The following is a 16,483-nucleotide window of genomic DNA, read 5'->3' on the forward strand; positions in this document are numbered from 1 at the left end:
TCAAAATTATGACATTAAACGCTTGTAGCGTTCTGAATAAACTCCAACTTCTACTACGAAGCAGCTCGTGCGTCTAAATGAGTTCATTGGAGGCGCCTTGCATAACAAACAGAAAGTCGCCTTACTCATGCTGGATGTGGCGAAGGTATTCGACCGCATCTGGCATGAGGGGCTTATCTTCAAACTTATTGGGTTCCAGTTCAGCAGACATCTCATACTTCTTATACACTCTTCTCTCAAGGGAAGAAAGTTTTTCGTGCAGCTTGGAAAGGACACTTCTGATTACAAGCGCATCAACGCTGACGTCCTTCAGGGTTCGATTATCGGCCCTGTGTTATATCTGTTTTATGTTGCTGACCTGCCTACCTGAATATGGAATTACAATGTTGGTTGTTACGCAGATGAAACTGCTATTGCAGCCATGTCTTTCAGCCCGAATCATGCCATTGAGAAACTTCAGAGACTCATGCCTCAACTCGAACGCTTTTGTTCGAAATGGCGAATTGCGATAAATGCGGACAAATCGAACCTTTAAATAATCAGGAAAAAGCACGCATGGACACCGCTCACAGCTCAGCTCAAGATTTTCGACACCGTTGTGCTGCGTGTCACTAAGGCCACTTATCTTGGTGTCAAGTACACCACAGATTTCAAATGTAAGGAACATATCAGCTATGTAAGGGGAAAGGTGATCAGAGTTATCCAGAGCCTCACGCCTCTGCTTGCTGCGGACTGTAAATTAGATCTCAAGAGGAAGCGGCATATTTATATTATCATTATCAGCCCCTTTTTGCCTACGCGTCGCCTGCCTGGGCTGCGGCTCGCACGAAGTTGCAGATTACTGTTGCAGATGTAAGTTTCAGATTACTCAAAATAAGATCTTGCGTCAGATTTCTCGCGCATATCACGTTGTCTCTAATGATACCCTCCATGATGACCTGCAGATCGAAACTGTGGACAAGTTTCTTCTCAAAATGAATGACAACTCCTTCAAGAAGGCTCTGACTTATTCACACCTTGGTCAGTTTAATGTCTTTAATTATGAAATACTCGAAATAGACTCAGAGATTAGACTCCTCGCGGCCCACCTCCACCTGTGACTCAAACTTCCGTACCTAATTTTGTACTTACTCATGTATATATGTTTTTACTTTAGTATATCCCATTTGTATCTCTAATTTCATATGCATATTTTTGTAATCATTCCGTTTAATATCTTTTAATATGTATGTTTTTGTGTAACTTGTCTTTTATGCATTTTTGTATGCATTTTTGTGTGTTTAACTTATCATGGCTGACATGCCTCTTAGTTGTCCCTCGCTGCTCCGTCTTGTTTGGTATCCTCCTCCGATTTTGACCTTTTTGGATTGTGGCGCCTAGTCACCCCCTTTTTACCCAACTTAGACCTCCACCTCACTAAGTCCGGCATTTCTTAACTTCATATGCCTTCTTGGCCTTGTTTGTCCTTGAGCCGGAGACGTCGCGCCTTGCACGATATTTCGGCAATATCTGTGCGGATGCGGATAAGGGGATGTCATACTTTATTCTCTTTTGTTGCTAGTTTTCAGGTTAATCTATACATATATAGAAAAGCACGCAAGAGCTATCTACCTTGTACTAGAGATGCCTTTACAGAGAACTTTAAGGGAAAGTGACTCATATTCACTTAATATGAGAGGAAAACCCTGAAAACCAAACCTTCAGCCAACCCATTAGCCTGGGATCGAACTCCCAGTATTCAGCGATTTAATCTTTCAGCTACTCATGGTGATGTTAATTTTCAGCTTTTTTTTGCTCAGTACAGTATTTTTTATTTATCGTTAAATTAATATATTTTAAGGTGCGTTCCATGAAAAAATTTGAACACTGACGTGTCATAGCTCTACACGTTTTTTGCTATCCCATGAATGATTTATTTTAAAATTCATTTTATTTTACAGCATAAAACCTGCAGAAATCATTTTCAATTAAAATATAATGACCTCATTAAACTTTTGAAAACGTAAAAAAATAGCTCGCCCTTTTTTTTTTTTTTTTTTTTCTTTTGAAGAATGAATTTTTGAGGAAATATATTTAAATTCCCTCGGTGACGGGAATAATCCCTCGTTACGGAACGATTAAAATGCTGAACTATCATTTTTTAGGTAACTTTATCCATGAGGCGATGATGTAATCAAATTGGGATGCCTTCATAAAGGTGCCGCAGCAAGAGGTAACGTGCACAAAACCTGAAGTTCAGTTACTTCCTTGAAACTGATTATCGGCATCCTTATACAAGTTCGATTTTCAATTTCAGTTACTGATTCATTAAATCAATGAGGTAATACATAAATCTTCTACCTAAGGCAATATATAAATCTTCGGCATCTTTATGGAAAACGGGGACTTTGGGTAAGTATCTGCGCTTTTAGGTAAATCGTTAAATTGTTATAAAAATTTATATTTATGAAAAAAGGTGGATTGGCATCAAAACAATTTTTCAGATCGTGCTTCTAGGAAGATTATTTTTAGGAAGAGTATTTTGAGGTATTTTAATAAATTTATTTTTACCGAAATAGGTTTTTCAAGGGAAGAGAAATAAAATAATAATATATAAACTTTAAAATATTTTTTATAAGTTTTATGCTAACTAGTAATGTCACAAAAATCGTAATTTTCAGTGTCTTTTCAGATACTTCAATTTTAAAGCCTGTTAAATTACACTCATGTCCATAAATTAAGGATAATTCGGAGTCACGCGGAAATCGAACTCTAAAATAAATATAATCTAAAATAAATAAGCGGGAAATTGACACTTTTGTCAATATTCCTAATTCCTTCTATAAGAAGGTCATGTATGAAAGCATTGTAAAGTCGTGGAATCACGAATTCATTAATTCAAATAAAGGGAGTTTAACTAGGAGATACTTCCCTTCTATTAAAATGAGATTGTCGTGTCATTATTTCTTTACAAATTACAAATTAACCCAGTTTCTTACTGGACATGGGAATTTTAAAAGTTATTTGAACAGATTTAAGTTGAGTCCTGAGTCTGTCTGTGACTGTGGCCTCGGCGGCGAGGAGAATGTAGAACATGTGCTTCTTCTATGTCCTAAATATGAGAGCGAAAGAAAAGTCTTGAAACTGGGACTGAAAAATTTTAATATTAACTGGCCTACAGAGTTTTACCAATTTATTTCCGAGAGAAGTGCTTTTAACATTTTTTGTCAATTCCTTGTAAAACTTCGTAATCATCCTTGATTTTATTTCAATTTTCTCTTGTTTATTTTGTATTGTGTTTCATACTTACTTCTGTAAGCCCCATGTGATACTATGTGGTACATGGGGAACTTGTTGAGTTTCCTTTAATAATAAAAAAAATAAATATATCACCTGTAAAATCACTACACACATCTTCAAGAATCATATGCAAATTTCAGGAAGTAACCAGATGACACCGATGGTACGTCACAATGACGAGAGTGTAAGTGAGTGATATATAAGGAATACAGGCAAAGAAGTAAAATTGTTCGTAGGCACTTTATAAGCACTTCAGTGCAATAACCGAATAGTTATGACACAAAGAAAGCAATTGGATGATGTTTTACGTGGTAGAATTATCGGCCGTCTGGAATGTGGGCGTACCAAACTGGAAGTATCAGACGAACTTGGAATTGCCCAGAGTGTCATCTCCAGGCTTTGGCAACGATTCCAAGATGATGGTAATGTGAGTAGACGTTACAGCACAGGTTGCCCCAGAGTTACAACGCCGAATGAGGAGCGGTATTTGGCAGTTACTGCCAAAAGAAACAGGCGGAGCACAGCCTCAGACCTGTCTCGTCAGCTCCCTTCAGCCACTGGTACGACAAACGTACAAAAGAAACATCGATCTGAATATCATCCTCAAGAGGTACGATGACAACATCCCCTAGGCCAAGCAACTCAAATAACTTGGTGTCATTTTAGACCAAAAACTCACTTAAACCCTACACATAACATGTATCCTAAATAAGTTTCGGGGTACTAAAGCTTTACTCAACCCCTTAATTGCCCGAAACTCCGTTTTATCTATCGAAAATAAAATTCATGTATACCATTTCATATAGCGTCCAATTATTACCTACGCCTGTCCCGTCTGGGTTTTGTTTGCAAAAGTAAAATGTTAAGAATTCAGCAAAGTCAAAACATCACGCTCAGAAGAATGAAAAATAGTCCCTAGTTTTTCAGGAACGAGGCTATCCACAATAAATTGAATATTGACGAAATCAGTGTATGTATAGCAAAAATTGCGAAGAAATTCTTCAATAATATTAGCATAATCCAAAATACACTCATGTCCATAAATTAAGGATAATGCAAAATCAGGCAAAGGAAGAGTTAGAAGCAAAACAAATTTGACTTATTTGAAAAGCTTATTTATTAAACAAAAGGTAAAGAGCAAAAAAAGATGCTATATGTTTGATATTATTAAAAAAATTAGCGATTTTTCCTCCTTGGAGCAAATTACAAAAAAATCCTATTTACAAAAAACCAATATTACATGGTTGGCATGAATGTTAATACATTGTATGTCTCCCAGACAATGCAATACAGTCCGTACAATGCCTAGGCATGCTGAGTATCAAATTATCGATCTGATTTTGGGGGATATTACACCGCTCAAAGAGCAATGCTCTCCGAAGTTCCAGTAGACATGTAGGAGGAGGTTGACGGGTTGCAACTCGTCGGCCAAGCATGTCCCACACGTGCTCTACTGGATTCAAGTCCAGTGAGAATGCTGGCCAGTCCAGGCATTCGCTTACGATGTTTGCACGGTGAGGACGGACGTTGTCATCCATAAACACAAATTGGGCGCCCATGGCGCCCCGAAACAAACGTACATGTTGTTCCAGAATGACGTCCCGATAGATTTGGCTTGCCATGGTTCCAATTTGAACATGCAGGTCAGTTCTGGAACCCAGAATAATTCAACCCCAAACGAGCACTCCTGCACCACCGGAACGGTGTCGTTCAATGATGTTTTCTTGGTGGTAACGGGTACCTGGAGCTCTCCATATGAAAGTCCGGCGAGAATCAGACTGCAAGCTAAACCTGGACTCGTCGGAAAACATCACACAAGCCCACTGTTGCGGTGTCCACAATGCATGCTCTCTACTCCAGGCTAACCGCAGGCGAGAGTGAGTTGCAGTAAGTGCAGCGCATCTGACAGGTCTACGAGCACATAGACCAATCTGCCCTAAGTTTCTGTACACGGTCTGCCTTGAAATTGTCGTACCAGTGGCTGAAGAGAGTTGACGAGACAGGTCTGAGGCTGTGCTCCGCCTGTTTCTTTTGGAAGTAACTGCCAAATACCGCTCCTCATTCGCCCCAGAGTTACAAACTCTGGGGCGACCTGTGCTGTAACATCTACTCACATTACCATCATCTTGGAATTGTTGCCAAAGCCTGGAGATGACACTCTGGGCAATTCTAGGTTCGTCTGATACTTCCAGTTGGGTACGCCCACATTCCAGACAGCCGATAATTCTACCACGTAAAAAATCACACCATCGGTGTCATTTGGTTACTTCCTGAAATTTGCATATGATTCTTGAAGATGTGTGTAGTGATTTTACAGGTGATATATTTATTTTAGAGTTCGATTTCCGCGTGACTCCGAATTATCCTTAATTTATGGACGTCAGTAGTTCTATTCCCAGATTGAATTACGACTATGCAAGCAGTGCTAAGAGAAAAAGACGCGGAGCAGTCCTTCTTCACTTAAATGAATGAAATTTAATTTGCTGATACTATTTTCGCCGCTTAATCTCTTTAGCATTTCAAAAAAATTAGCTTAATTTCATGCATTTAACTTAATTTCTTTTGACACGTAAATTGTCGCCATCTAGGATTAAATTATTGTACTGTATTTCTATCTCAACCTCAACACTCACATGTGTCGCCATCTAACAGCAAAAAATTTTACTTAGTCCAAGTCGCAATTCTTAGCACGCACCCCAGTTTTCACTGGTTTCTTACGAATGTCCCCTTTTTTCCCACCAAAGTTACCTCAATAGTTGTTTAGGCCTGCCATATTATTCCTCTCCATGATCCTTTTACTATATTCTACTATATTTTTGTATTTAATTCCTGAATTAATTTGTTAATCTAACTTCTAATACAAATTTAGTACTTAGTCCCGCCTCCTCACCAATGCCTGAGTTGCAAGTTAATGCACTTGCTTTCCAGCCACCTCATTGGATCCTGCTAACCAGTAGTTCCACCCCCTCAGCTTTCTCTCACCCATGCATCGACCATTTGAGCTCCAGACGCCCTGCTAGTAGAATGCCATACTATCGGCTCTGCAAAGACTGCTATTTTCCCTGATTCTGTAGCTATAATTGCACTATCACACCTTCGGACATTGTACGCTGAGTAACCGGACTGATATGTATATGCGAGAGGCTCATTTACCATGCACTTCACGAGATTTCTTCTCTCACATAGTAAATTGCCATGTTATTTTAGGGTCTTCATGCTTATCCTTACGGGTTCTACACAGGATGCGGCTACCAGCCCAGGGACCGTATAAAATGTGTGCATGACACCAGAGCCTTCAATCCGTAGTAACCCACTGTGACGTCAATGATGACGCGTGGAATACTGAAAGCAATGTTGCCATGCAACATCTAGAGTAAAATAGTATGAGAGTTCAAAGCTTCCCTAAGAAGATTTATCTTCAGACAGCTTTTGTTCGGTTGCGCATTTGAGTGTGTGCCGTAACTGGAATTCGACTTTTCCTTTCTTCTCTAGGCAATTGACTAGACTTGGCTCTTTGACAGTGACTTGGCACTTAATACTAACTTGGTACTTGACACTGACTTGGTACTTAGCACTTGACAAGATTGAAAGGGGACCAAACATGCAATGCTAGCCACATCAAGAGGTCGCGCGAGCCACGGGTTGGGGATCCATGACTTAGACAAATAACTCTCAAGTGCTTGGCGGTTTAAATAAAAAAATAAACTAAAGTCCTTTTATTCCTTTAAGTTGTTCATTTTACTCCTTTAACTTGCAAATCTGCAACCATATCTCGCCCTTAGTGAAGAAGTTAAGAATACAGTCTTATAAATTATTTTAATCGTGAGTTGTTATTAATACACATTTAGTAATAAATCAAAGTTCAGCCGTCTGATTCTGGATAAAATGATTCAAGATACTTGAATCATTTTTATAAAGCATGAGTTAACAGCAATGAGTTTATTTATGTACAAACAAATAAAAAATTAAAGAATTATTGGTACTATTCGGTTTTGAGGGCCGTAAAAAATCGCCAAACTATTGTTGATACCAGTGCTGCCAAAAATAATTGCGGCAACCCTAACGCAAGAAAGGAAGTATAATAGTAAATAACTATCTAAGATTTATGTTTTAATTTAGATGAAAGGTTAATTTCATATAATACTCTTTTATTATTATAATTTATATAAAAAAGGCAAAAGATGACTGAATGAAAGCATAAGAGTAAATAACTATGTCAGATCATTATTATAATTTATATAAAAATTGCCAAACATAACTGAATGGATGCCTGCATCGCTACTTTTCTACCGAGTTATCGCTAAAGCATAATTTCATCTCGTTGGTTGTTCAAACATAATTTTCTATAATGAATGATGCCTTTCTTTGAAACAATTCTCGGTAAAGTGCAGAATCGCCCACTTATTTGTTTGCCGCTTTTTACAAGGGTAAAAACAATTGCATTTTTGTCAATTTTCTTTTACTTTTTAAGTGAAAATAGGTCGACGTGTACATAGATAAAGTCAAGAGTGTGCGCAGTGCCATTTTTCTGCAATTTTGGGATTTTTTTTAAGTGAAAATAGATCGATGTGTACATGGATACCGAGTATGAGCAATTCTTAAAAACGCGTCAGGTAGGTGATTCTGCACTTTACTCAAAATTCTATTGCAGACTTTTCGTCATGGGCAATTCCCAAATTGTGAAATCCATAGGATATCAAAAAAGGATTTAAAAATTAAACTAGTATTTCAATGGCGTCTTAAGAAATATAGAACTATATAAACTTACGCAATCTGAAATCAGCGCGTACGCTAGATTTGGCGCGCTGTTAAATGAGCGCGTTTGCTAGATTTAGCGCTTTTGCGCATACATTTTCGCTGCAATTTTTTTACGGTCCTCAAAACAGAATAGTACCGAATTATTTCTTAACATTCATAATTAACCTTGATAAGAAATTCCGTACAGTTCTAATGTAATTTAAACTTTATCAGTCAATTTCCTTTAAATGTTTAGAAATGTGAGAATATTTAATGTAAAATAGCTATCTTGCATTTACTTACGGTCAAGACACACTCTTTCTTTATTCGGGTAGAGGATCATAACTACAGAACAGTTGAAAACTCTTAAAGAAGCTTCCAGGAGACATTTGTCTATGCACATCTAAACGTAGTGTAAAGATTAGAGAGAATTTTTTAATGAAGCTAAAGCTATTTATGTCAGGTACAGCGGTACCTTGGTATACGTCATTAATATGTTACAGATCTTTGGACTTACACAGAACGCTCTTTTTCAATCAGAAATAATGAGAAAATAACATATCTGTTCATTAACAGAAATCCTGTTATTATAACACTGTTTAATACTAAAATATAAATACAATAGGTGAAAAATATGCTGAACACAAATGAAAATTTTCCAAATTTATTTATCCTTTCCTGCTTCTTTTCTTCTGTCAGGTCCCTACATAGTTGCAGATCACCAGGTCTGATCTTTATTAGATTCTATATACAGAACTTTGCTTCTGCCTTCTTCTCAGGACATTTCAGAAATATGACATAATTTTGTATTTCCAGACAATGCTGCTACAGCTTATTTGAGATTTTTTGTTATTCTCTTTTCGTCATTTCGTCTTGCGTCAAATCGGACATCTGAGGTTGCCGTACATTTATTATCGCGAGCATTTCCTTCAAAGAAGTAAATAAGGGTAGTGCGCGCAATGGTGACACGTCGAACATGAGATGTATTACGAACAAATGTCGTAAATCAAACAAAAATTCCGTTTTTGACAAAAAAAAAAAAAAAAGTTGTGCACTAATTTGGATATATTCGAAAAGCGGACGTACACCGAGAAACCGCTGTATTTTAATTAAATTAAATTGTACAATTCTATAGGTATAATAAATTTATAATATTCTCACTATTAGAAAAAACAAACAAAAATTAATAACAGAAACAAACAGTTCATGAGCTAAGACTTATTAAAAATTTACATGAAAGGGCATCATAATTAACAGTAGGAGTTTGTTATGAAGTTCCTAGTGTAATTTATGAAACGGAGCATGGGTCTGGCATTATTTCTCGAATAATAAATATCTGGATACATAAGGATTCGGTTATTTTTCTCTGAGTAGTGAAATGCAAATCAACTGTCGTTAAAAAGTGCTACATGAAAACACCTCTTTCTTAAGAAGGTCTGCGCTTTGTAAAAAATAACATTTTAGGAACAATAACTTTGACTGTAGAACGGTTCCAAAGGTAGTTGACATACATTAAATACAAACCTGAATTTTTATTAAATATAAAAAATACAATAATAATTTATTAATATTTGTCCATGCTGTAAAATGCTAAATAATAAAAAGTTTTGTTTAGAGCTTTTAATAAAGCTGTTTTTAGGGAAGTTCTCAGAATACCAGTAACCATACGATTTCTATAGGGTAGACTTGTAATTTGGCCTTAAGTCATTAATACTCCTGACAGCATTACATTAAATATCCGAGAAGATAAGACCACTAAACATTCGTAATTCTGAATTTCGAAAAAATGGATTGGCTTTCGCCTTGAGCAATATAAATACCAAGTCATTTCTGACAAAGTCTTTGACAAAATCAACCATTCTGAGGAATATAGGGTTATGTATCACGGACAATTAACCAGTTATGAGAAACTAAATTTCTTTTTAAAGAAAATTTCAGCATAAAAGTTTCATTCCTTTTTCGGATAGTATACTAGCCAAATTTGCAAGCGTAATAGCATAAAAACATAAAGAATGCTGAATTTATCTTTGAAAATATTCCAAGATATTAACAGAAGAATACAAAGCAGTCATTACTTTAAATGGGTAAATTAAATGCTTGCAATGCTGGCACATTTTAAACGAACAATAGGATTTAAGAATGGTATTAAGGTACAGAATTTTTTAGAAGCTCGGTTAGTATAAAGAATCTGTTTAAAATCTGTAAAAATTTCTGGTCATTTCTTTTTATTTTATTTTATTTTATTTATTTATTACTATTTTTTTATTTTACTTTTTTTAAATTCTGTTAGAAAAGCTTTAAAGTGAATTTTAAATTAATAGAGTAAGCCAAAGCTTAACTTCTAACTGTAAAGATAAAAATTCTATTTTTTTCAAAATGTTTAGATTTTTCTTCAAAATAAACAGTATTAATTTCAAAAGGAATTATTACCCAAACAGGCACATTAATCCCAAGCAGTTAAATGAATTAGACGTGCATGCCTTTAGTGTAAACGTTTCAAGCATTCGGCATGCACAGGAATATCATTATCGTGCAACATATTGCTGAATACAGACCACACATGGAAATCATTTTAATGCGTCGCCCAACCGGGATAGTCGTTAGCGACGCTGATTGCCGTACCAAAACGATCTGGGTTCGAATCTCGAGGAATGCATGGATGTTTGTAGATGTATAGTGTTTGTGCAGAATGGGGGTACTCTAAATATACGACGAGCTGGAAGTTCTCTCGAGAGGCTGCTGGTAGGGGGAAGACAGGTGGAAGATCCTCGGACCCGTACCCCGAGGGATTCTTTGCATCAAAGTTGGGGGCGGAACTGGGTAAAGTCGTACTGTTATTTGTATGGTGCTCAAGGCTCTTGCCAACGACAGTATCAATCTTGCACTCCTTGGTACGATGAATTTCGTAGGTTTGTTCTGATGTTAATGTCAGACAAGTGAGATAAGTCACAACACGACAATAACCCCATTTTAACGGAAAAAATTTTGTATTATGAATGAAACTAACGTAATATACTTAGAGCAGTATGTTGATATCGTTCGGAGTATAAAATCGATATAATTCATTTAAATACAAGCTTGGTTTACGGATAATCTATTTCCTTTATGCACTTCCCATATATGCTTCATTATTATCAATTATAATAATAATTATTAAGCATCATATAAATGATCAAAAGTCTCGTCTCTCACAGAATACTTGAACAGTCGCGTAAAATGTACGCATTCAGTGCAAGGGTAATTAACGCAACTAATTTTAATAACTTAATATACGAAATATAAAGAAAGTAATGAATTTATATATGAAATAATTTATTTAAAGCTTGAAAATAATTTCAATCTTTAATCACAGTAATTATTTCCTGAATTAAAAACTTTGGATATGCGTTATTCATCAGCCGCGATCATACAAATATATAATTTGGATATAAGTAATGGGTTCTTTATTGCTTGTTACGAAGCTACCTGACTATGCTAAGATGTATCACCTTGTTTCAGAAAGATTAATCAGTATATTGTTAAACATTATCAAAAGTAATTTTAATTTCAAATCAATCAATTATCTAATTATTTGGATACCATGAAGTAGATAAGAGGTTTCTCGTTAAAATGAACAGGTACCTTTCGAGGGGTTCTTTTTTTAAAGGAACTCACTTATATTCACATTTACACATGGCGAAATTTAGAAAATTCCAAACTACCAATCCTTTTGCCGAAATTCGATTCCAGGTCGAACTAGCGAAGTGTTCAGGAATTTAACCACTCGGTTACTGGTAGTATCGAGCCGAGGTCGAACATCACTATTCAGTGGTTTGAATAATTTGACCATTTGTAGTGCCTTAAATCAATAAAAGGGCTGAGAACTTAACCCTATTACCATTACTTTCTTTTAAAAAATTAATTTTAATCATACACGTATCTTCGGAAATATGGGAAAAAATCCTTCGCAATTTCTTTTCTAAGAAATACTTATCGCCGGCTTATATTTGAATAATGCAATGAAGAAGTATTATTACTAAATTTTGTGATATTCTTAATATGAAAATGTCCTAATGTATTCATAGCATAACTGTTTAAATCTTAGAAGAACCAAAGGGCTTACTTATCGCATCAACAATTGCTTAAAAAAATCTTCGTAAAATTATAATAATTATTAGGATTGCTTGTTTTAAAAAAATGCACATAAGTGCGTGTGTAGGAATGAGTGTAAGAAATGCAAGAATACCTTTTTTTTTTTTTTTCAAGTCTTGGCAAATTAATGAACAAAGACAATTCCGTATATCAGAGAACTTAGAAAATTAAAAAGTACGCTTCGACAGTTAATAAAGAATACTTATTTTGCTATTTAAATTTTTATAGAGTGCCAATAATTTTAGTAATCAATTCTGTGATAAATAAAGCCTTCAAAGTAAAAATAAACATATGCGAGACACATAAGTAAAAGTTGCCAGATCTCGCTGCGTATTTTTACAAAAGATTACTTCAATTCTTATGTTACAGTAAAACTGTTTACACTATTCATTTAAGGCCTGTTGTATTTCGAGAAAGAGTAAAAAAATGTGCAGGTAATGTCCATTTACTGTTGATATTTTTTGGCAGAATGCATAAGAAATAACCAAATACATATGTGCGTAAAGTTAAAATTAGGTAAAACGGCTACCTTATTTTGTAGTAAATTTTAAATGAAACTCTGTCGATTTGGAAAGAAATCAAAAATTCTACTAGTAATTCTACTTTCTCAAAAATACTACTAGTAACGGAAAGAAAAAACTAACCTGCTGTAAATTTATTTAAAATTCAATATAAGATTGCTGTTTGGAATAATTTTAAAATTTACATTTCCGGGTTTCTTTTTCTGTTCAAATTGTGTGAATGCTTGACATTAAAATGCTGCTACTTATGAAACAATCAAAACTACTAAGACCTTTATTAGCAGATTAAATATATAAGTAATTAACTATTTCATGGAACAATAAGGTTATTATGATTAAACAAATTAGCAAGTTTTATATTTTGATGCAGGTTATTAAGATAGGAGTAAACAATTGAAAGAATTATAAGCAAGTTGTAGATTGTTTTTAATACAAATTAGAACACAGCATCTTTGTTTACAGCAATACAGAAAACAATTAATTGTCAATATAGTCTGTAAATTTAGGTAATTTTCAAAATAAAAGAAGTATTAAATCTCACCTTTTTCGTTCGTGGACCAGATCTATCATTTTTAAGCCATTCCGCAGTGTAATTAAGACAATTCGTTTTATATGGCAGCGGCAGCAAAATTTCCTTTTTCTAGGAAACATATAAAAATTAATATAAATTGATCATTTTGATGCAAATTCATGATGATAAGAAAAGACATAAATTTCAAACTACTGCAGTTAAGAATGATGCTTATACAAAAATATTAGCTTTGGACATTCAAGCATGAAATTATCAAAAAATGAAAACGAAAAAAATTTAAGTACAGGATCATTCTACAGCTTTTTTTGAGTACTACACGAAAATCACGAATCTGCTTAGTTGTTGTTCCCCAGCCCCCCGCTCCCCAAAAGGGGTTCTACTCTTATATGCGCCCTAAGATCCCTAAATGTGGCGATATGTGTTCTGCGCTGGTTTTTGGCGCGATTGCGTGTTATATGGCAACCCTTTTGACGTTGAAACCTCTTTTGATGGAGTGGTTTAATTGCTCGTTAGTTCGTTGTCTTGAAATGGCCTATGTTGCAATGAGAGACATGGTTGCAAGAGGGTCTGGGAGATTATTTTTAGTGGCTGTGCATGATAGAAGTAAGGTAACGCTGATGCAGCGCATTAAAGAGTGGACTGAGCCTTGTACAACTATTTTTTCGGATGGCTGGAAATTCTACAACTATTGCATGCAAATTAATTAAAGGCATAAAAATCTTAACCGGAAGATATGAACAACGTAATTCATTCATTTTTAAAGCAAAAAATGCACAATTTACGAACATATAAGAATAAAAAATATTGAGCTCACTGAGCCGAGTAACAGAGTTTGGGTGTATATATATATTTGCTGCTGCCGATTGCAACCAAAAGGAGAGGTGTCCAACTACATGTTATAGCAATCCTATGCACAAAATTTTAACTTTCTGAGGCTTCTCGTTTTTGAGTTATGCAAAATACATACGTACTGTCATCACGAAAAATTTCTTCTGAATCCATTTTAAATGCTTTTTTCAACCCATTTTGAAAAAAAGAGTCCTTTATTCTCTTACGTACAGATGTCACATTGTTAAATTGCATTCGATGGAATGGACACTTTCGTTGAAATAAGATAATTGAAAATTTTCGCAATTACAATACAATTTACTTCGTAGAAAGAAGTAAAAACAGATTTATCCAAAACCATCAAACGGGAGACCAAATTGTTAGAAGACAAATATTGAGAGAAGTATAACGCTTATTATTAACAGTACCACGAACCCAGCGCGGATGCTAAAGGGCAGTTTTGCATCCGCGCAGGTAATTTCTGCACAAAAATACGTAACAATTTTAATGTCAGTTCAATAGGTATGTTTTTACGATCACATTTAATAATTTAAAGTTAATAAATTAATTGTTTCTTTTTCTGTTAATAGATATTATGTAATAGACTATACAACAACATTTTTATGTGATATTTACTCTTCTTGGTTATAATATTAGATTTTTTTCTTTATTGTGTTGTATTAATGTAAATTTTTATATTATATTTTTAGTTTCTAATGTGCTAAACTATTATTTTACGACTCTTATTAATAATATTTGATTATTATATAACATTTGTTCCTTTATTTCATATTTGTACATAACAAAATATTTATATTTTTAGAGTGTAAGAATTTCTTGCATAAAACTAATAAATAAGGCAAAGAAACAACTGTGTTTTTGTAACTTTTGAAAAATTCCTGGCATTAGTACTGGTATTCCGGTACAACGTTAAAAAAATACCGAATACAGGTTTTACAGTCTTGTATTTCAATCATTAATTAGACGATAAAGGTTTTGAGTGCATTTATTTTAAAGAATAAATCCAAAACTTTTATAGGGCATAATTTTAACTAAATCGGTCATTAATTTGAAACCTTTATTGACGTATGATTTTAGATAGCTTGATTTTTTCCCAACTCAAGCAAAAGGATTTATTATTTTTCAATGCCTTTTGGAAATTATTTAATAATCAAATGATAAAGTTTTTGTTTTAGAGAAAGAGTATGTCATGCTTTCGTTTTAATAAAATTTGCTGAAAGGCAGGATAATTTAAAGAAAGATAAACTGAAATTGAAACAAGATATACTAGAAAGTGTTTCTATTTTTATTCCACTTGTTATTTAAACTTAAATAGAACTCATTTAACATTCAGGATAAAGAAGTAGGAAACGAAACATCAAATGAAGAAGCTTGCAATAAAGTCCTTAACAGATCATCAGAAACAAAGAAGATTCGCCGAGTGGATTTTGCCAAGGAAAGAAAAAGGCCATAATATTTCAAAAAGAACAATCTTCAGTAATTTAATTTTATCTGTTTCAGTTTGTCAGCAAACAATATTGCTCAATTTCTAGTTGAGAAAATTCTAGATCTAAGAACGCCAAATGCAGTCTTATAGGAATTATTGTTCAACGTGGCTTCTGGGCGCGAGGTGTGATAGCGTTCTCCACCTACTTTCTTTTTTGAAGATTTTTTTTTTCAGAAATACTTTTACGATAAGCTGTTATCATTAGCTTGACATGATCAACTTTTTCGTGGCTTGCTTTTTTGCTCTGGATGAAATGCATGCGCAAAATCTGGCTTCAGCAAGTTGAAATTACCTGCTACACACAACAGACGGCAGCTTCCCTGAAAATTCCTTGTGTGCGTTAGGGCGGCGTGAGACCAGTAATGGCTTGCAAAGTCCTACGACCTAACGTTTTGTGAATTCTTTTTATGGAGTTTAGTGGAGTTGAAGTCGAAAGTTTACAAAGAAAAAATTACAAATAATTCTCGAAATACAAAAGAACTGGGGGGCACAAAATTGCTCCTGCCTGACGTAGAGGTGAATGAGCTACCTCTTCTTCCAATAGACAGACTCGGTTGTCTAACTTGCAAAGTGAAAGTGAGGACTTTCACTTTGCAAGTTACTCTTTGACTTAGCGGCGTTAGATGCTCAGAGTAGCTCTTCGGAAAATGTTTTCAAAATACAAGACGGACTGCTACATAAATATCAAGAAGAGTGTTCAGGAAATGTGAGGAAATTATTGGTCGTTCCCGAAACTTGTCGAACAAAAGTATTAAGTTTACGGCATGAGCAAATCTTGGGACATCTGGGAGTAACAAACTCGAAAGATCATCTCGGGGGATATTTTTTTTCCTGAAATGTTACCGATAAATGGAAGCGTATATTCGAACTTGTGATCCTTGTCAATGAGTGGGGAAACCTAGTGACAGGAAAAAAAAGCACCTCTCAAATTAGTCCCCGTAATATCAG

At 34.8% G+C, this 16,483-nt stretch overlaps 1 protein-coding gene across 12 annotated transcripts in view; it reads right to left on the reverse strand.

The window, feature by feature from the left end:
- LOC118204448 (acid-sensing ion channel 3-like) overlaps positions 1 to 16,483 on the reverse strand; it is a 179,444-nt gene that overhangs the window by 112,976 nt on the left and 49,985 nt on the right. For 8 of the 12 annotated variants that reach the window (XM_085815820.1, XM_085815817.1, XM_085815824.1 and 5 more), the window contains 2 exons: positions 13,210 to 13,308; positions 8,320 to 8,419 (listed from right to left, as the gene is read on the reverse strand). In XM_085815820.1, coding sequence (XP_085671946.1) covers positions 8,320 to 8,419; positions 13,210 to 13,308 — 199 coding nt within the window. The remainder of the gene's footprint in view (positions 1 to 8,319; positions 8,420 to 13,209; positions 13,309 to 16,483) is intronic. The other 4 variants (XM_085815821.1, XM_085815823.1, XM_085815819.1 and 1 more) reach the window with 1 other exon arrangement.

The sequence above is a fragment of the Stegodyphus dumicola genome, chromosome 4 (genome assembly GCF_044657685.1).
Source record: "Stegodyphus dumicola isolate Sdum_Otavi_A_Nest chromosome 4, ASM4465768v1".
Lineage (NCBI taxonomy): Eukaryota > Metazoa > Arthropoda > Arachnida > Araneae > Eresidae > Stegodyphus > Stegodyphus dumicola.